This window comes from Semicossyphus pulcher, unplaced genomic scaffold (genome assembly GCF_022749685.1).
Source record: "Semicossyphus pulcher isolate SPU_LCO1_2020_fin unplaced genomic scaffold, fSemPul1.0.p SCAF_5, whole genome shotgun sequence".
Taxonomy (NCBI): domain Eukaryota; kingdom Metazoa; phylum Chordata; class Actinopteri; order Labriformes; family Labridae; genus Semicossyphus; species Semicossyphus pulcher.
The window spans coordinates 20,754,655-20,775,709 of record NW_027211726.1 but is presented as its reverse complement, the minus strand read 5'-3'; the positions used below and the strand labels follow the sequence as shown (position 1 = coordinate 20,775,709).

The window sequence follows — 21,055 nt, the reverse complement described above, 5'->3', positions numbered from 1 at the left end:
CATCTAAAGCCATTTGAAGAAGCCTCCGCTACAGTGTTGATGGATGAGGCCCACTCCCTGCCACTCACTGTCCCCCTCACTTGGACCATGGAATGGAAATCGTGTCAGGATGTGGGTGAGCGATGTGTCACGCTGTTTTCAGGGAGATGGTGGGGGAGGACAGGTGGTTGTGGGTGAGTGGGTTAACTTTACCTTTGTCGACGTGGATGCCCATGGTTCTGCTGACTGTCTGGCTACGTTCAAACTGGGACATGAGAACAAGCATGCAAAACGAGGGGCCGGTCAGCCAACAAAGGACGTGAAACAGGAAAAAAAACAAAAACAAAAACAAAACAGAAATCAATAAAATGTGGCAGTGAGTTAAAGTAAAGACGAGCACTGAAAGTGAGACACGTAAACAAACGTACATGAATACATGAAGAACATAAAACTAACAGCAGGAGTAGGCCGAGTGGATACCAGAATATGCATACAGTGTAACAGCTGTCAGTGGGCTGACAGTCAAACAACCACACCTGGGCTATTTGAAGGTTTCTGTGTGTATTTATCTCTTTACATCAACATAATAATACAATCCTGGTTGCCTATTCAGCAACGGCATAATTTATTACGGGGCACGAAAAGAGACTAAGTGGGCATTGAAGTCTTTAGCACCATTTACCCCCTTAGCTGGGAAGGAATCTGTGTCACAAGTAATAAGGCCCTTCAAAGGAGCCGAATGTGGAGAATGTAGGGCAAATAAATTCCATTAGTGCAACACATTGCAAACAAACGAGCAATCAGACACACTGGCTTGGTTTCCTGCTGTCTAGGCCTGTGCAACGCAAAGCCGGTTCTCTTATAGTGAAAGCAGTTGCAGCTAGCGTTTCGGCCTTTTTCGCCCTCCTTTAATTGGCCCAAGGACACTAAATGAGCTAAATTAGTATTGTGCTTCTTGGTGCACGAAGCCAGTGTTGGGCTTGTTCCGCCTGGGCTAACCGTCCCCTCATTAGGAGCCACTGATAGAGCCAGTGTGCTCGAGCTACACTCCGCCAGCCCTCAGTTTTCATGGGCAATTTGTGTGGAAGGGTGAAAACAGTTGATGAGTTTATACTCGGCAGGGAGAAGGGGGCAAGGAAATAATTAAAAACAAGCTAATGAGAGGAATTAATTATTCAATTAATGCCTCAAACGTGCCACCGAGGGCTGAGTTTAGAGGGAGAATTGGGAAAATGAGGGAGACGGTGAGAGAGGAAATGTCACGCCGTGAGGATGAATAGAGGGGAGAATGAGATATGAAGAGGAAGAAGAGGGGAGGACTTGCTTTATTGCTGGAATGTTAAATTGAAGCCCCTTAGCTTAATGCCAGCAAATTGACTATCAGGACCTACGGGGGTTTTGCAAGTGCCGGCAAATTGCCCTCACTGAATCAACAAAAATGGAGTCTTTGTCATTTAAAATTATACGTCTTCATTTTACACGAGACATCCTCAAAGCCAACACATTACCTTAGACACATTTCCCTTCGGTGGCTTAAAAAATAGGTGGAATATCAATAACAGCCACTGTTGTTAACCGTGGATGCTTAAAGAGCTCACCCCTAGGTCTCGCCTGTCTTTTATGGGGCAGACTAATAGAAGAACCCTCTTAGACGATTCCACGATATATTTCCATATGGAGCCTGACAGACGAGGATTTCATCATCGAATCCAAACACACGCCTCTAGCCAAGATTGAATTGCAAATACATCTTTCATAATCGAAAATTTGCTGGCTGTCCCCTCTCTGATCTAGCATGAGTGAAATCATAACAAACTAGAGGACTTGTTTCCTTTGTCTTTTTCCTCCAACCCACTGCGTTCCGCACAACTCCTCACTGTCTATCTTGAGAGGGAAGCCAAGCACGCTTCATTTAATCAAGAACACAGCCGGCGACGGGATGGAAATGTATCCCATTTGAGAGCTAAAAAATGCATCAGCCAGACCATTACGCAGTGCGAACTCTCCCTCCCTCCCTCCCTCCCTCTCTCGGGCTCTTTCTCTCGCTATCTCGCACACTCCATCCTCCCCACACACAGAGAGGTAAGACGTTGCATCATTGGGCACTGCATGCAAATTTGTGTTATGACCTTCTGAACCCTGTGGAGAGGATAGAAAGCGACGGGCTTACTCCGTAGTGACGGAGGCCAAGAAGCTGTTATAAATCTAAACATTAGAGCAAACAGTAATACTGCTCTACATACACACACGGAATCCACTCTGGCTCTCAGTAACCCTGCTGACTCCATTTGTATCCTGTCTCCATTATGAGACACACAATGAAAATGGACTCCATCCCTCCTGCTAGCCATTTGGCCCCTGCCAGAGCACCCATGGTACTGTAAACAGAATAGGGTTTGAGTGTGTTTTGCATTAGCATTAATGTAAAGCCCACTTCAGCGGAGAATATCCCAACTCTTCCCACTGCAACAAATATTGTCCTTGTATGGAGGCAGACAGATATACAGTACGTATACGTACCAAAGCACTTGATTCAAGGTCAGAAGCTATACACTCAGCGGCCTCTTTATTTGGTACACCAGTTCAACTGCTCGTTGATGCAAATATCAGCCAATCACATGGCACGGTCGTTGGTGCCAGATGGGTCTGAGTATTTCAGAAACTGCTGATCTACTGGGATTTTCATGCACGATCATCTCTAGGGTTCACAGAGAATTGTCGGAAATAGAGAAAATATCCAGTGAGCGGCAGTTCTCTGGGTGAAAATGCCTTGGTGATGGCAGAGCTCGTCGGAGAATGGCCAGACTGGTTCGAGCTGATAGAAAGGCAACAGTAACTGAAATCACCAACAAGTCCAACCTCGAAGCAGATGGGCTACAGCAGCAGAATACCACACCGGGTGCCCCTCCTGTCAGCTAAGGACAGGAAACTGAGGCTACAATTCGCACGGGCTCACCAACATTCAACAATAGAAGATTGGGAAAATGTTGCTTGGTCTGATGAGTCTCGACTGCTGCTGCGACATTCAGATGGTAGGGTCAGAATTTGGCGTAAACAACATTAAAGCATGGAACCATCTTGGCTTGTAACAACGGTTCAGGCTGCTGCTGCTGGTGTAATGATGTTGGGGATATTTTCTTGGCACACTTGGGGCGTTCAATTGCCATAGTCTACCTCTAAATCTCGGAGGAATGTTTCCAGCACCTTGTTGAATCTATGCCACGAAGAATTAAGGAAGTTCCGAAGGCAAAAGGGGGTCCAACATGGTTCTAGCAAGGTGTACCCAATACAGTTTCCGTTAAGTGTACTTCTGAATCTAAAATCGATCAATATAGGCTCACTTTATTTTTTGGCCTTTGCCTTTATTAGAAAAGACAGTGGATAGAGTCAGAAATGTGGGAAGAAAGAGTGGGGATGACATGCAGCAAAGGGCCGAGTGTTGGAGTTGAACCTGGGGCTGCTGCGTTGAGGACTGGGCCTCTATACATGGGACGCATGCTTTAACCACTGAGCTAAACCGACGCCCAGACCTTTGTACCTCTTGAAGCTAGTTCTAGAGATACAAAAATATCAACAGAATATTCAACAAAGGTCAACTTTAAAGGTCAAAGGTCAGTTTATTCTCAGCCTACCACAGGAATAGCTCTGCTAGCATCAGCAGCCTAATACAAAAGACAGACAAGGTGATTTTCAACATTGAGGTTAATGGGGACTTATGATGTAGTGTCTGCCGCCCCCTTCTTTCCGGTCACGTCTTTCACCATCATTTCCATCTATTAGGAGTAACACTGAGTCATTACTTGACAGCCTCCGGCTATAAGAGTGGTATATACATAAGGAAACCAGTTACAGGGGAACTTGGGAGTTAACAAAAGCGTGAGTAGGTGTTATGGAGAGAGAAGGAAAGACAAGAAAAGCAAAGATTGAAGTATATGGATTCTATCTGGGGCGGCACATGTAATGCCTACGACCACTTTCAGCCCACTGCACTTGCGCTGAAAATTGTGCAAGATGTGACAGCAGAAAAACAAAAATGTGTGTGGGGCATTTTCTGGTATCCACTCATCTCCTCAACAGCAAACACATAAATCCTACCTTTCCAGGGAAGTAAAATGGATCAGGTATCTTCTGACCCTATAAGCCTTTGTGATATATTCTAGAGTCTGTCATCGGCACCCATAAAAAGTGCATCGTGTTTGGCCCTTTTTAGTGCCAATGAGCAACTTTATGAGCAGAATAACGTGGTTTATGAGGTGATTATAAATCGGTTTGAATGGGTCATTGTCTTTATGAACTGATTTATCACTTGGTTATGGTTGTTTAGATCATAAGGTTTAAATCAGGCACTGAAATGGACACACTGACTTGTATGGATCATCACAACACACGGTGGTGCAACAGTGATGAAACATCCAAAACAGCAAAAACAACAACAAAAAGTAACTCTATGCTTTTAATGGAGGAAGGGGACTTTGCATCCATTACATGAATGCAAAGCAGATGAGGTACAAGCTGTGAAGCATGAAAATGCAACACCACCACACCACTTGGGGAGCGTCTACCATTAAGATTCATCAAATACAGTCACTTCACTATGAGACAGCTCTGACAGGAAGTGGATGGGGAGCTACATGGAGTAAGCTTATAGTCTGACAATATCTGTGTGACTGTTGTATTCTTGAAAAAGCAGGCTTTTCAGTGTCCCATGCACTCGGAACAGGTGATGGTAAAAGTGCCATACTCTGAATTGACAGTTCACTTAACCTGAGTCCGATTAGCTACTAATGCTAGGCCTGTCAAGCTTTCCATTCTGACATACATTTACAATTTAGCATAAAAACGGTGGCAGAATTACCATCAAAATCCATCGTGTTTTTAAAAGACTGTGTCCTTAATTTCAGACAGGGTTGAAAGGTTTCTTTCAACTTTCATTTCAGAAGCTTTGACTACCATTTGTTTTCAGCTGTAGCAAGCTAACATAAACGTTAGCTCCATGACTTGGGAGGGCAGACTTTTTAATGTATTTAACAGACCTACAAGCTAAAGCTGCTGGTACTACTCAAACAGTCAGCATCTGAATGGTCTATTAATTAACCCGAGTAATGTCTTTAAGATTATTATATTTAGAAAAATGACTAGAGTAATTATGTTCTTCTAATATAACCCTGTTTAGCTTTGTATTAAAGCAAATAAGTTGCAGTACACTACCCAGTTAGCCTAAACTCCAATATAGCCTCCAGGTCAAAGCCATGTGCATGTGCTATAGTGAAAAGGGCAACTTGTATGTAATCCTAAATTAATGTTTTTAAAGGGGGGGTATTCAGCTAATATCCAGCTTCATATTTAAATCTGTGATACCTGTGGAGTAGCTTAGCATAGCTCAGTCAGCTCTGTCCCTTTAAGAAACCCCGCCCCTACAAGCCTGCTTTCTTCTGATTGGCCAGCTCTCCGAACCCTGCTGAGGCAGCGTGTAGAAAAAAGTTCACAGCAGCCTGCAGACTGAGCTGAGAAGCCTGGTGATTACTCCCACATACTTTTACCTACAGATTTGAAACTTCACCCACGTTTAGTCTGGACATCCAACATTGTAACATTATGTAAATGTCTTTAAATGTAAAACAGCCTAATACCCCCTCTTTAAGTAAACTTGTTAGCCTAACATACTAATGAGTGCAGCTAATGATCGAAGAAAACACCTTTAAATTAAATACTCCTGCGGTCAAGTTTATGATTTTAAAACTTACATTCAAAGCTTTACAGGCCTGTCGTGCCTAGTCATGGCTGACACACTATGTTTGTACAATTGCTGGTTGAGGGGAAAGGATAAGTGACCAGTCAATGACACAGAAATGAACATCTTTTTAGCACAGAAACACAGATGCAGCAAACTATAAGACACATCCAGTGACACATCTACACTCATGGGCCTTAGAGTGAGTTAGAGGAGCTCTACAGCAGCGGGTTTATGTGGGGTTTAGCATGTCTTACGTTGACTCTCTTTGTAAACGAGGGACGTTCTGCGCACTAGTGATGGCTCGGTGTTGTGCCTCGGTGGTGGGGGAGGGGGGACCTGTGGTGGACGAACACCGGCCAGGAGGATTAAAAGGGGTTAAAGGTTGTTTAGTGTCTGGGTTAAAAAGCTGTTTAGGCACTTTAGAGGGAGGGAGAGAGATGCCTGCAAAAGTCAGGGGGGTTAATGGGATATTTAGGTATCAGTGCTTGAAGATTACTTATTGTAGACAGGTAAGGAATAGCAAGGGGATTCCTTCTAGATTTATTCTGAGCCTCCCTCGCCATTAAAAAGTGAGAAGCTCAAAATTGCCAGTCTTTAAGTGATTAAGTCAATTGGCTATTTGAAGGTAAGGCTGCATATCAACTTTCAGAGCGCTTTGTGTGTCCATTCGTGAGAGAATATCAAAGATATCATGTGAAAACCACCGTCAGAGTCGGTCATATGGCGTAGACAGGATGTAATTAAACTTTTTATGAAATTATTATGTCACTACACATGCAGTAATTCTCTCCTGACACAGTTTATGTGCTTCAAACACAGGCAGTGATCTCAAAAATAGAACAGATAAACACACGAACGAAAAGAACTAAAGGAGAGACACACGCATACATTCATGCACACAACCGCACACTCGTATAGGCACGGAGCCACACACATAGGCACTCTAATACGCGAGTGTATGGACACGCACACACCCACACACCCCTCTCATCTGCATAATTACTGTATAGTCAGCATGTTCGTGTCTGGGGGTGACTCTCAAAGTGAGATGTTGACAACAGCAGAGCTGAACTCAAGCTGGGTCCTGTCAAAGGCCTGACACTGATAGCATTATCCGTGTAATTATTCACAGTTAAGTGAACTGCCTACTTACTTTTAACATAATGGAATTGGATGAGTAAGCCATATCTGTGCCGGCCTTTCATTTCATAACTTATATGACATCACTAACCCGGAGGAAATATGCCTTCCAATTTGTCTTAATTAGTGCTAATACAGCTTATCTATTATTTGTGGCTGGACTTTCATTTCCTTTATGTTTGGGCATAATCTCAAAGCACACCTGAGCTCCCTCTGAGGCACATTAGCATGCTGCAGTGCAACTGTTGAGAACTAGGACTTCTAATAGATGGCTCATGCCTTCGCAAGCTGCCTGCCATTTTTCTTCTCTTCCATGAAATATTTGCCTGGCATTAATGAACGGAGAGCTGCCCAGCGCTTCTGAAAATCTTGATCAAGACGTTGTGCAAATGAGGAGTGAAGGAAAAGGCCGGCGGTCTGGCGTTGGGAAGCGGCAGCGTGTTTGCGCGCGCGTGTGTGTGTGTACAGTATGCGTGTGGCATGGCATGGGGAATATGAGAGATGTCAGCCTGGCCGCTGTTCGTCTTCTGCCGGTGTAAATTAGATGTGAACCAGCATGCTGCCGACGCCAGAGGAAAGTACACCTATCAAGGTTGACAAACTCATCATGGTTGTACGTGCTGAGGCTCGGCAGATGAGAGGAGTGCGAGCGAGTGCACGTGTGTTTAAATCTTAATGAATGTGGCCCTCTGAAGGTCAGAAGAGAGCGAGCGGGGACTCTTTCGTCTGCTGCTAATGGTGTATTAATGATTCAAAGAAGTCTCATGCTCACAGGTGCCCACCCAAGCACCCCACTGACACACACAGCCACCTAAAGCACCCAGACAGACACACACATGAAAAAACGGTCACATGTGGTACATGGACGAATTAAAAGGACACATTAACCACTTGACACAGGCATAGACAAAGCTCTTTAGTGTGTTGGCACGTGTGTTTTTTGTGTTGGTTGTGATTATCGCGCAGCTAGAAGCTCATGGGATCAACTGGTTTGACAAGGACTTAATCAGGTGCCAACCATAGACTGTACAAAAGATGGACGACATGACAGCTCCCAAAACATCTGTCGCCCCCTGCTGACTGGCTGCAGTACAGGTCATAAAGCCAGCCTCCTCCATGTTAACAGATGGGACATGAGTCAAACTATAAAATCAAAATACACGCCAAATACATTTTCAAACATGGTTTCTGACAATTTAGTTAGTTCTTATCATTGTTTTGAGTTTTGTCCAAGTTCATTTTCCTAACAAGTTTATTTTTAATTGATGATGATTGACAGCTCTGTTGACAAATACGGCTCCTGCAGCCGATCTGTTCTGGATTATCAGAGAAGAGGAGGAATGGCGAGAGGAGACGTAACTAAAACAACCACTACAGTCATTGAAGTTTCCATATATGTGAACGTTAACTTCAGACCAACACAAGAAGCTGTTAAATACGAGGACGTGCGGGATCCTTGCTGTTTTTTTCGCTAAGTTAAGTGTGTGTTTGGGTTAGCGGAAGTGGCTCCACCTGCCGATCTCTACTGCGCAACTCTGGCTCCAAATGGCGTCACCATCGCAAGATGGCAGAGCCTATTGCAAGGGCTATTTTGGCATCAATTTCATACAATGAGAGCGGATGAAGACGTGTCGTCCATCTATATATACAGTCATTGGCGCCAACCATGAGTGAGAAATAATGAAAATCTGGCCAGTTACAAGAGGTATAAAAGACATGTTCAGTCTAATTATAATATGTCACACTATTTAATCTGGTATGAGTTATATTTATGAGTTACTTGCTCGATTTTCCCTGGATATAAGTACAGCACTGAATTAATCAAATAGCATTACAATTAATCTCTCAATGTTTTGACATTTCTTAGCAGCAATTTAGCTGGAGAAAAAAATAGCTCCATTATGAATATAACTACATGAAGTACATTATGTTTTATTTGTCTGAAAGCTGCATTTTCAAGTGCTTTTAGCCAGCGTTGAACACTTTCTGTGAATCATACGACTGCAATTTACATCTGCGCAGAAGTCAGTGTTTGCCTTCCAGTGTCAATTCTTCAGTGTTTAAGGGTTTAAGGGTTTTAGGGTTGTGACAAAGTGTGATGGGGGGTTTGGAGGTGCAAGGGTACAGCGGGTTCCCATCCCGCATTTGGGCAATGGTCTTACCTTGAATGTGGACATGGCTGGGTCCCTGCTATACCTGTCTATGGTGTGGAACTTGGACGAGTGGTTGAGCTCATGGTACAGCTCAGAATGTCTTTTGCGAGTGTGCATCACTTTCTGGAAGGGAAGAAAGGAAGGGACAGCAAAAAATGAACCGAACAGAAAGAAAAAAAAAAAAAAAGCAAATGGAAGGTGGGTCCGATATAAGGGCAGGCAAGGAGGGGGAGGGTAATGGGTAAAAGGCTGAAGGACTGCAGTGATGCCAGCCATGAAGAGGGGTTAGAGAGGTACGCGACAGATCGATCGATTGCTGGCTCATGCTCATACATCATCCACTTCCTCAGTCTTTAAGAATTTGGCAACTGGGAGTGCTGCAGAGGAGTCCTTAAAGTGAAAATTTGGTGAAAATGACTGACAGAAATGCCATTGTTACAGAATGGTGCCTGCAAGCTGGTGGTCCTGTTAACTCAGGATTCTGTCTAACTCATTAAACGTCTAACAGATGGGCTGGAACGTAACTCTCGCCCTAGCAAAAGGATATCGACAAAAACTGCCTTCCCCTGTGCTGAATATGCCCGTCTAAGAAGGAAAGCTGAACCCAGATCTTTAATTTTCTGACAGCAAGCGGCATCCGTCAGTGCCACTGCTGTTGTCTCTCTGCGCTAATGGGCAGTGCGGGAGCTGCTCGGCAGTAGCTAATCGTCAAAGCAGCTTGCGAGGTTGAAAGTGACACAGGGGCAAGATGCCAGCACTCACACCCGCACACTTACCGGCCGGGACTGGCGCTTAGCACTGGCTCCAATTACTTCAGAGTGGGTACTCTCATCTCTGCTCTGCGAAGAGGGTGCTACTACTTCCTTCCTACGTGTCTTTTTTGATGCTTTGTCTTAAGTAGTCCTTTTTTCTGTTTTGGCATGCCCCCTGTCTGAGTCATTGCGTTTTAGGTTTTCATGAAAGTCAAATGAAACAGCTATGAGCTATGATCTCCTCTGATCAACGTAACCTTCAAAATAAGCACTAATTTACGGGCTCCAGTGATTTTACACTAAAATTGAGCTCGCTCGACACGAGGAGGACAACGCAGTTGTATAACTTGGTAAAAGCAGCTTTTCTGCAGTTCTGGGGGAGGTTTCCGAAGTTTGGGTAGGACTTATTAACCTAATGGTGCCACGAGGGGCATCTGAACTTAATTTGGAAACTTGGTGTTTGAAAGAAGTGGCCATTTAGGAGGCTTAATGAAAGATGTTGTTTTGTATTATGGGAAATGAGGGACTCCAGCATTTTTTCTCTCTTGCAAGTCCCCCAAACTTTAAGTGCAATAGTCAATCAATGGAGTCCTCCTTTTAGTTTTTAGACAAGTATTATTTCCCCTAAAAGGCCATATTCTTAATTAAATTTAGAGCTGCTTGGGATGGTAAGAGCTGTAGAATAAATATAAAAGATCATTTTAACTGTCTTATAGGGTAGGTAAACTCAATTAAAGAGAAAAAGAACAGATGAAAATGGGTTTACCTTCCATTAAATAATGGAAATGTACTCTTCCCTCTTTTAATGGTTTTTCTAGCCAACCACGTCCTCAAAAGTCAATAATCATCTAATGAAAAAAAGAGCTGATTTGTAAGAAACTCATTCGGCTGAATTCATGCAGCTGCCGCCAATGACTCTCCAGTAATTTTGCCAGATAAGTAAAACATAAAGCCATAGTCGCTGTTAGTTGCTCGTCACAACACACCCTCTAAATGACCGATATATCTCCACGGTGGAAGGTGAATGTCCAGTCTTTACAATAGGCTGAATTAAACCGAGTTCTCGGCATTGCGGAGGTACTGTCTATAATTGTGAGGGCATTCTTGCAAGAGACTGGAGATTCACAGGACATCCAGGTCATTCTAACACAAACATACTGACACACGGCCAAACCATGTCGTTCCAACAGATATATAACCAGCCAGTCCACTACGGCCACATACTTGTTGACCCATAACTCGACTACTTGTACTCATTCAGACACAGAAAGCACTCTACTTTGCTGTTTCTTCAACCAGGACCCCCACGATGACATGACAGTTGTTTGGTTTCCTTGTGCATGTCAGTGGGATGTTTCCAGGAAGCTATGATTGATTGAATTAGTTTATTAAGACTGGAAAGGTTTACGGCCATTGTTGGAGAAACAGCACACTATGTAAGGTAGGTCTAAAACTGGTCATAGGTCTAAATGCAAGGGAGGAACAGGTGCTTAGGGAGGGGTTTAGCAATGCTTTTTGCTCCTCTATGCGTTACTCAAGTCCTGGCAGAAGCACAAGAAAGCAGAGACAGGCTGATGACGGGGGTGGGAAGGTCCGAGATCTTACCTCGAAGTCCAGCTCAGAGTACCGTACTCTTTTCCTCTGGAAGAGGAGGGGGCAGGGGGAGAGAAGAAAGCATCAATGACCACCCCTGGACAGCTATTGAACTTCAGACCTTCCTATCTCAATGAGTGTGTGCATCTCACAGTGCAATTTGTTCAGTAACAAGAAGATGACTAATGCGCGCCGCCTGCCCAACATGATACAGATATCCGAACAAATGTCAAGGCAGAAAGCAAATTATTCAGTCTATTTGAACGTAATGAGATTAGTGAAGTGGAATAACGCAGAAATAGAATGAAAAAATAATTTCCTCGGCTCACATACCCTCACATACGATCATTACAACCCCCGGTATAAATCATCCTCTTTGCTATTTTTGGAGAATTATTTGGAGACATTCTGAGCTGAAAAAAAAAAACATATGAGTTTGCTTTTCATCCTCTAATCTTGTTTGGACCCCTTCCGCTTTCCTCTTAAGTGCCTCCACAGCGACAGCGAGTGGCGCACAAGCCGCCAATTTAACAGCTGCAGACGTTTCCAACTCATCTGGCCCTGACATTGCATTACGTTCCGTCTCTGACTTCCTATCTGGCTCTCGCTGTCTGCCAGATTTGCATTTGGCAGGCGGAGGAGCCGCTCTCCGCAGTTAGTTAAAAGCTATATTCGTTCTTCGAGAGGGCAGAGTTGCTGATCTGACGCTACGGCGGCCAAGGTTTAAGAAGGTAAAGGAATGCAAACAGATAGGGCGGCTCTCTGAGATGTCCTGTCCACGTCCCCCAAATACGTCGTCCTTTCGAGAGGTCCTTACCTTCAATGGAGACGTTCCGTGATTGACTTTGCTTTGTAACATGGTAGACATGCAACATGCATATACATGTGCAGTATATTGCATGTTTTGGTGGGGACACATAAAGCAGTCATTAAATCACCCATACAATATTCATAGATGCTCCTTGGTTCGGTGATGATGGTCTTACAGCCTTTCATGTCTTCAATATTCTATAATAACCTGACGGAAGGATAAAATGCCCTGTGGTGCTTCCTCACGCATCGACTCAACCGTTTAGAGTTTAAATTTACAAGCCTAACTAAAAATCAACAGTGAAATGAATACTGTGAGCACATTTGCGTGATCCCTCTATTAGGCGTCGCCATGTTTGAATTAGGTAGTAAAACACTGCTGTGATTTAATCTCGAGAGGTACGCTCGGATATCCATCTCCAAATCAAGCATATTCAAACAGGGTGAAATTACAGCAGTAAATTACGTCCCGCAGGTTAGGGTTTTTTTTAGGTATTCCAGAGTGCACTCGGAGCTCGTCTCACGGTGCGTTTTAACGGCTCGTCCTTAACGTCCTCGGCCCTAAATGGAGCATCTGCACTTTCCCGGCGAAAGTGTCGTTTCCATCTCTTTAATCAACCTTGTGAGTCAGCGAGATGCCATAGGGGGAAGATCCAGACTCTGCGTGTTTATGTGTGTGTGTTTATGTGGGCTTGTTCCTGTGTGTTTGTGTGAAATTAAGGTGGGCTGAAAGACATTCGCCGGGGGTATTTCCTCTGATCCTGTGTATCTCAGTCCATCTGCTGAGCCACCTTGTACTGTTAGGAGGGGGCATCGCACACATCGCACACGCTGTAACACACACGCACACGCTGATCTGCGAGGAGGTTGTCTGTCATTAGGAGAGTAAATCATTTCAACGCTCATCGTCTCCATCAGCAACAGTAAATACTACTGAGACAGAGATAATAGCGGAGGTTATAGCAGACATTATCTAAGTATATCGCAGACAATAAGTATTAGTAATTGTCTGAATTGTTTGAAGGCCATGTTTGAGTAATTATACGGATATTAACCGTACAAATGAACCCCATAAATATTCATAATGAATTTAGTGTTGTGTAGACTCTTGCATCTTATTATTTTTCCTCAAGGTAAAAAGAAATGTTGATTGAATAAAATAGTCGAACTTTTTTCCGATGCAGATTAGTTGTTTTCTTCATCTAAGAGGCACTGCATTAAATGCAAATGCTGTGTTTGAACGTGTTTGAAATCCTTTCAGAGAGAGAGAGAGAACTTTCCTCCACCTGGCTTTCGTTCTCCTCTTTGTCACTTCAACTACATTGCCACACCAACACCACATCCAAACCCAAAGTGTCTGCACAAGTGAAAAGTAGACATAGTGAAGGAGCTCCACCAGCACTAGGAACCCCCTCCTCCCTCTACCTCCTACCCACCTCCAGAGATCCTGCAGAGAGGCTGGTGTTGGCGTTGGTGCTGCCCAGGTTGCGTGGCAGAGTCCTGGTTCTCTCCACTGTCGTTCCCCCCGTCAGAATCTGTCTGACCGACGGCCTCTGGCCCGGCTTCAGCTGGAGCGAGTGCCCGTGGGCGTGCATGTGTCCTGCGTGGGTGTGTACAAGACTCCCCTGAGCCATCATGTGGCCGTGCCCGTGGGGCATGGTTTTGATCGTCCCGTAGGAGCGGTTGAGGTTCATGGCGATGTTCATGTCGCCCACACTGGACGGCACAAAATCCGCCGGGTAGGCCTCGCTCTCAGCTGGGTGCAGGGTGAGGGGAGAGGGAGGCGGTGGGAAGGGTGGATCATCCACTGCAATGTTGAGGGGCTTGTCCTCGCCCCCCAGTCCCAGGCCTCCTCCTTGGGAGGAGGACGCTGGAGGTTTGAGACTGACCGTCCTACGAGGTAAGACCATGTAGTCTCCCTCCCCGCCTCCGCTTCCCCCTCCTCCTCCACTCCCCCCGCTTCCGGCACTTCCGTCCTGGGAGGTGTTGGAGGAGGTGGGCGGTCGAGCCCATCCCAGGCCGCTCTCGGTACACAGGTAGATGGGAGCGCCGCTGCGTTGCTGCCCCTGCTGTCTCTGCTGATCCACGTTCACCTCCTTCTTTAGCGGCGTCTCGCTCAGCTCGTTCAGACCGCCGAGGGGTGGAACCTTGTGGAAAAAAACAGGAAGATTTCAGATATAGAATTGTTTCCTGGAAGCAAGATAATCCTATTTAGATCATCTTAAGTGAGTTAACTTCCTGTGGCTAGATTTGATTTTTCATTTCACACTGATCCGTCTTGGCTTCATACTATTACAGAACTTCTTTCACCTTCATATCTAATTTGATTGCAGTTAAACTTTAAAAACACTTTGTGTTTAGTTTTTATGTAATTAGTGCTTCTATCAAATTATTCTGATGGATGGTGTTATTTCAAATTGGTTAGAAAATGAGACATCAAGTGAAAATGAAGTGTTTTTCAGCTCTTAAACTGGTGACTATTACACGGGTCATTCAGTCCCGTACCTGTACGATGAGGTTGGGAGGGGGGATGTTCCCGGGGAGGGAGCTGAAGTTGACCCCCACTCCCCCCTCCTGATGGGCCGCCAGCTTGGGATCGTCCTCGTCATCCAGGGAGATGCGGGAGAGGGTCCCTGTGATGGTCGCCGGGTTACACGTGTTCACCTCCTTGAATATGACTGGAGGGAGATGTGGGGAGATGAGAGAGGTCGTGGAGAGGGGGAGTGAGGAAGAAGAGGAACATTTAGAGGGAGATAGAGGGAAGGATATTGAATGGAAAGGAATGGATGGAGGTTATTCCACAGAGAAAGGCAGAGCAGACCACATCAGAAATACGTTGGGCTGTGATCGAAGTTTGTTTTCAGCTTTTAGAAAAGATTGAATCTCCAAAGGAAAGTTTCACTTCTCAATTTGGGCTTACATGGTTCACAGTAACTACGACGATTTTTTTCCCCCTGACACTGTGACCTTTAGTCTTGCTCCATCTCGAGATTTGCTGGTGAGCTGGGGTTTTTTATTAGCTTGGAGAGGGAGCCGCAGCACGCAATGCTTTGTCTGCTTCAGATGAAATGGAGCCAAATTCCTCACCAGCTTTTTGTGCCCTTCCCTGTTGCTGCGTAGAAGTCTGACTTTTTGTCCTTCATACATGTGTATCAATTCGTTTATGATGTATGAGGGCCGTCTTGTATTACCCATTACCATAAATAACACTACTTACATTGGCTCAGTAGTTGTTTACCTCAAAAACATGCACGAAAGCAAAACCAAACAGATTCTACACATGTCGAGAATATAGTCTCTAAAATTAACTGTGACATGCTGATGACAGGCGACTTTTAATCACAACCTAACATCAATCTATCATCACAATCAAACACAAACTGTCTGGAGATTCATGCTGCATATCATGCTCATTCTGTCACCATCAGAGGAGCGAATATTTACTCTGTAGCCCCCAAAATCCAGCTCTAGACTGCATGTAGAGCAAAACTACTTCATAATAACAGCACTGATGTGACAAAATGTCAGGCTACACGCTTCGTCAGAGATTAAAGCTGGATCCTGCTGATTCTAAACATACCAGTGAGGACAGAACCTAGCATTTCCTCTGTTTTTACCGTCTGTGGGTGCAAAGTGATGTGAACGGACCGGACAGGCTTTGACCGCTCTGATGCCTTCACATCTGCACCCAACAGAGGGAACACAGAGAGCGACCTGTAGACGAATCCGGAGGTTGTTTTATGTGTTACTTCATGAGCCAGCGTAGTCCGTGTGAATATAAAAGTTATTGAATTAAAGCACTTGACTTAAATTAATTATTGCAAAGCCTTTGGGGAAAGAAAGTTTAATTAAATCATCACACCGCTGCTGTCCGGCCTACACAGCGTGGATGTCAAAGCGTTGTGAGGAATAATGCAAACTAAAACACACGGAATGACTTGCTAGCTTCTGAGCTTTTGGTCAGAAATCACAACAAATTTATTAAAAAATTATAAGGTGAAAATCCGAAAAGAAAGTGTCAGCTAGGAAATAAATATGCAAGGTCCGGGCTCGGCCCGTGTAGGCGCATCGCTGTTGCTTAACAACCCCGGGCCATTCAGTATGTGTTCAAAGCCTTAAAAACTAATGGAAATTTATTGTAATAAAGACATTTGATGCTTTTAATTTGAAAGTTAAAGTTTGTTGTAGAGGCAGCCAATCACCGCACACCTCCGAAAAGACATCCAGCAACGTGTTAAAATTGGACAAAAAATACTGAAAACTTTAAAGACCCGCTCCAGTCATGTTTTAACACGTACAAAATGCTCTGCTTGAAATAATAAATTGTCTGACATGTTTTTTTTCTTCTGCAAAATATGTTTACATTTCTATGCACATTTCCAACCGCCCCCTCCGTCGCGTTCCTGTAGCTCAGCTTCAACTCTGACCACCCAACTCTTTTGCTACGTCAGCTTCTGTACGCTACACAATGGCAAGTGGCGATATAGGGTTAATGAAGCCATACAGCGATTCACAAGAAGAAGAGGAGCAAATTGGACAGGGTGGCAAGCAAGTGGACGCATCAGAATGGTAATGTAGTTTATGTATCCCTCTCTAACTTATGTTACCGTTAGAAACACAACAGCGCGACTACGTTATCAGTCAGCTAGTAATGTGTTGCTACTGTTAGACAAACCTTGGTCCAGTTCGCCAGCTCTGACAAGTCATCTACTTAAAGTAACGATAAAACAAAACACGCCTCTGCCATCATTTAGTGGCAACTTGTTGAACCTTAGCTAGCTTGAAATTTAGTAATTAGCAGTAGTCGGTAACCTGACAATCTTGAAGATTTTAGTTTCGTTCTCTTGGGCGCCACCTAATGGCGATAAACGGAAATTGCGGGAGGACTCTTCCCAATTTAACCAGACGTCCACGGTTGGCTCCCCTTGTTACGGTTGGAACTCTTGATTTTCCTCGCTGATGGTCTCTTTGCTTTTTAGACTGTTTGCCTTCATCTGAGCCTCGAATTTGTTTCTTCTTCTTTGGATTTTCACTTATTTTTGAAGTTGTATCTGTAGTCATCGATCTTTTCTTTGTTTGTTCAGCCATAGTAGATTACTGTTTACTCGCAACACTTGCAGAGACCGGAAAAGCAGCCGCTTAGCTCCGCCTACTCTCTCTGGCAGACCAACCACTGCAGGCTGATGGAAAACGCGTCACTAACTGGGCACTGCTTGGGATTTTTTCTGGCCCGTCCATTAACGGGATTGGCTCCTTAGGTTTGTGACATCACAAACCCTGCCAATCTGAAAACGTGTTGTTCAGCCTGTCCTTGGTACACTGCAGTTTAAAAGCAGACAGGCCCAGCCATGGAGATGACTGCTTATGTTGTGCCTGATATGTCTTGTAGCACATGAAAAACACCACATGGAGATTAAAAACTGGATTTTTACTGGAGGGGGTCTTTAAATTCTGTCGCTTATTAACTTTGATTACAAAACAAGTTAACAAATGAGGTGGCTCAGTTTTGTTTCCACCTACAACCCGGATTCGTCTACAGGAGTAACTGAAGTCAAGGGAAGGACCAGGCAGTGTGAAGGAGTTCAGTGGGGTGCAAAACTTACATGGGTGTCCTCTCTCTGCAGGAGTGGAGGGGGAAAGTGACCGTGTTAATATTTTAAAGCACAAACTTAAGATTGTGATACATTTGCAACACATCCAACAACAACACACAGGACCATCATCACCAGCGAATGCAACAGGTCTGAACACACTGAGGGGTGCTGCCATCATGCACAATTAAACACAAACATATGCTCGCTGAACGCTCATTGGGCAGAATCGCTGTGATTGATAAAGCTTGATAATTTGTGCGCGACTGGGTTGAAATGTAGCCCATCATCTCCTGTCGGTGTATCAGCATGCACAGCGGCGGGCTGAGAATGGAGAAGCTTCTCTGTTGCCTCGTTTGCAATGCTAATCCGACGTCTGACAAAAGAGGAGACAAAGGGAGAAAGAGAAATCAAGTGGAAAGGAGAGCTCACCTGTTTGACATGCCAGGTCCACATCCTTCTCAAAATCCGTCTGAGAGAGGGAAGAGAGGAGACAATGAGTGTGTACAAGACATTGCGTTAATCTTAAGTAGAATAAAGGCCTGATGAGTGATTGGATCTTGAATGGTTAAGCTGGATCCAATGCTCTAATTTGTCTATTAAGAAAAGCACATGATGTGTTGCAATGAAAGCACTTTGTAACTCTATGAGCAAGCGCCAAAGATGTCGCCTTCAGTCGCACCAGAATCCAGTTCTCTTTTCTTTACAGCGACTTAAAAATAGAAAAAAAACTGTGTGACGGCACGCTGCTGTTTTGTTCATGATGTGTATCAGTTCACAGCGTCAGATCCAAACACAGTCTCTGAAAGGCACGAGCAGACCGCTGTGGAGTTTTGCCAGGTATGTAATGCTACTGTATGCCTCATCAGTCACCTCGCTATCATCGGGAAAGGAAACAGGGACGGAAATTTACACAGCAGCAAAACTATTATCCGCTGTGCCAGTCGGAGCAAAACTTCACCGCCTTCTCCCTCCGACTGAAAAAAAAAGAAGCACCCTGAAAGAATATAAATGCTTCTGCGATTTATTCACACTGGTGACTAAAACACAGATCCACACTGAGTTTTAGTCTTTTCAGTTTTATGTAGATAAGGTATTTTGAGAGCCAAAGCTATGGTGTTTATTCGCTTGGATGTAGAATTCACTCGAGAAAAAGCGGGGTGGTAATACTCCGCGGGGTAATAAAACGCTCCCAAACCCAGGAGCTGTGGGTTGAAAGACGAAAAAGTGTTATTTTCAAAATGGCCACCCCTCAAGTTTCCAAAAGTTTCGTGAAAGTGATGCTCATTGTTATGCAGATGTGGTCCTCCGTTCTCTCACGATAGAGCCTCCTCCTGTCCTCGGCGGGATTCACTTACAAAAGCCTTTGTTTGGATAATAAACTACAGAATTTAGACAGTTTGGGCACGCCACAGAGGCGAAGAGAAGAGGAAGGGAGGGAAATGAAAAACTGAGCGAATGCGTGAGGGTCTCAGAGGAGCGGAAAAGCTCTTAGTACGCAAATCACCCGCAGCTCCATAAATGGGTCTCTGGTAAATGGACGAATGCGGATATGAAAGAAGCCCCCCTCTCTCTCTCTCCTGCTCTCCCATCCAAATTGAGAAAAACAAATCATCTTTATTTTACCTATAACATACTCTCTCTGCAGCAGCCTCAAAGGTTAAGCACAGTGAGTCATCAACGTCAACTGTTTGGGAAGAACACCAAAAGGCAGCACAGTCCTATTGTTGAGTCCTATTGACTGCAGCAGCAGTCTGTGTGAGGCTACAGCTGAAATCAGTGCAAAAGAAACATCAGCTCTTAAATCAATAAAAAAAAATGCCTCAAGAAACTTTAAATACATTTTGTGCAAACTTGCTACAATAAAAGTACTAGTTTATTTCTATACACCACAGCTACTCCAGCTACATTTAAAGGTGCAATATGTAATCAAAAATTAACTTTATGGACTAGTTTGATATTTAGGGAAATATATTCATCTGGTTTCTTGCTGCGAGTTTGATGAGAAGATTAAAATCGCTCTAATGACTGTACAGTAAATATGATGCCACAGCAAGCAGCGAATTAGCTTAACTCAGACTGGAAACAGGGGGAAGCAGTTAGCTCTATCCAGTGGGAACAAAATATGAATATCAGCATCTCTAACCATTTAAATAGGCACATTATATCTAATTTGTTTAATCCTAAAGTTGAAATCGCCAAGATTTTAGTTCTCTTTAGCGGCACCTATGGTGATAAACAGTAATTGAGGGAGCACACTTCCCAGATATCCAGACAGTGTCGCATGTGTGACGTCCACGGTTGGCTCCGGTTGTGACTCTTGATTTCCCTTGCTGACGGTCGCTTTCCTTTTTAGACTGTTTGCCTTCATCTGAGTGTCGAATTAGTTCCTTTTTCTTTGGATTTTCACTTATACTCGAATATTGCAGCAGTAGGATTCTGGGACTCCAGGGTCCACATTAGGTATGATTGCTTCATACCATACCTGAGTACGGATCAATGAACCCTGCCTGAGTACGGTACACAGTGTTCACACTAATCAAATGAACTGGACTTTGGGGTCATGTGTACTTGGATCCGAGCACGGGTCCCTAATGTGAAACCCCCCCCAGGAAAAGTATAGCTGATTATTATTAGTTATAATTAAAGAAGAGGAAAGTTCAGGGAAACTAACTCCGAAATTCTGAACACGGAGAAGGAGTCTGGGACTCCAGGGTCTGAGACCCATGAGTTACAATTTAGCAGAGGCATGTACTGTTGCATTGTTCTGACCAGACCATATTTTGTATTCTGTACTCTATGCCTGTCATAATGCTCTGTTTTTAACTGTGTAAAGCTCTTTGAATTGCTCTATGTAAGATTGGCGTTTTATAAATAAGCTTGCCTTGCCTTATTTTGAAGTTGTATCTGTAGTCATCCATCTTTTCTTTGTTTGTTCAGCCATAGTAGATTACTGTTTACTCATAACACTTGCAGAGACTGGAGAAGTAGCCGCTTAGCTCTGCCTAACCTCTCTGACAGACCAACCACTGCTGGGTGATGGAAAACGTGTCACTAACTGGGCGCCGCTTGTGATTTTTTCTGCAAAAGTCGCACCAGACACCCAGTCTGTAATACTGCAAATGCAAAGGCTTTCATCAGTGGGCCATCGGCTCAATCACCATTGTGTTACCTCATTCACACTTAACAGACATTTATTTAAATGAAAATCTTGGAGATTATTACTTTAAGAAAACCTGAGTCAAAATGAGGGTTTGTGGTTTTACATGTTGGGAATGTGTGGGACTATTTCTTGGCAGGTAG

At 44.2% G+C, this 21,055-nt stretch overlaps 1 protein-coding gene across 1 annotated transcript in view; it reads right to left on the bottom strand.

The window, feature by feature from the left end:
* Positions 1-21,055, bottom strand: part of adgrb2 (adhesion G protein-coupled receptor B2) — a 258,721-nt gene that overhangs the window by 9,468 nt on the left and 228,198 nt on the right. Inside the window, exons 28-33 of the mRNA XM_069681026.1 lie at positions 18,185-18,224; positions 17,765-17,779; positions 14,667-14,839; positions 13,598-14,308; positions 11,364-11,399; positions 9,016-9,129 (exon numbers count right to left, since the gene is read on the bottom strand). Coding sequence (XP_069537127.1) covers positions 9,016-9,129; positions 11,364-11,399; positions 13,598-14,308; positions 14,667-14,839; positions 17,765-17,779; positions 18,185-18,224 — 1,089 coding nt within the window. The remainder of the gene's footprint in view (positions 1-9,015; positions 9,130-11,363; positions 11,400-13,597; positions 14,309-14,666; positions 14,840-17,764; positions 17,780-18,184; positions 18,225-21,055) is intronic.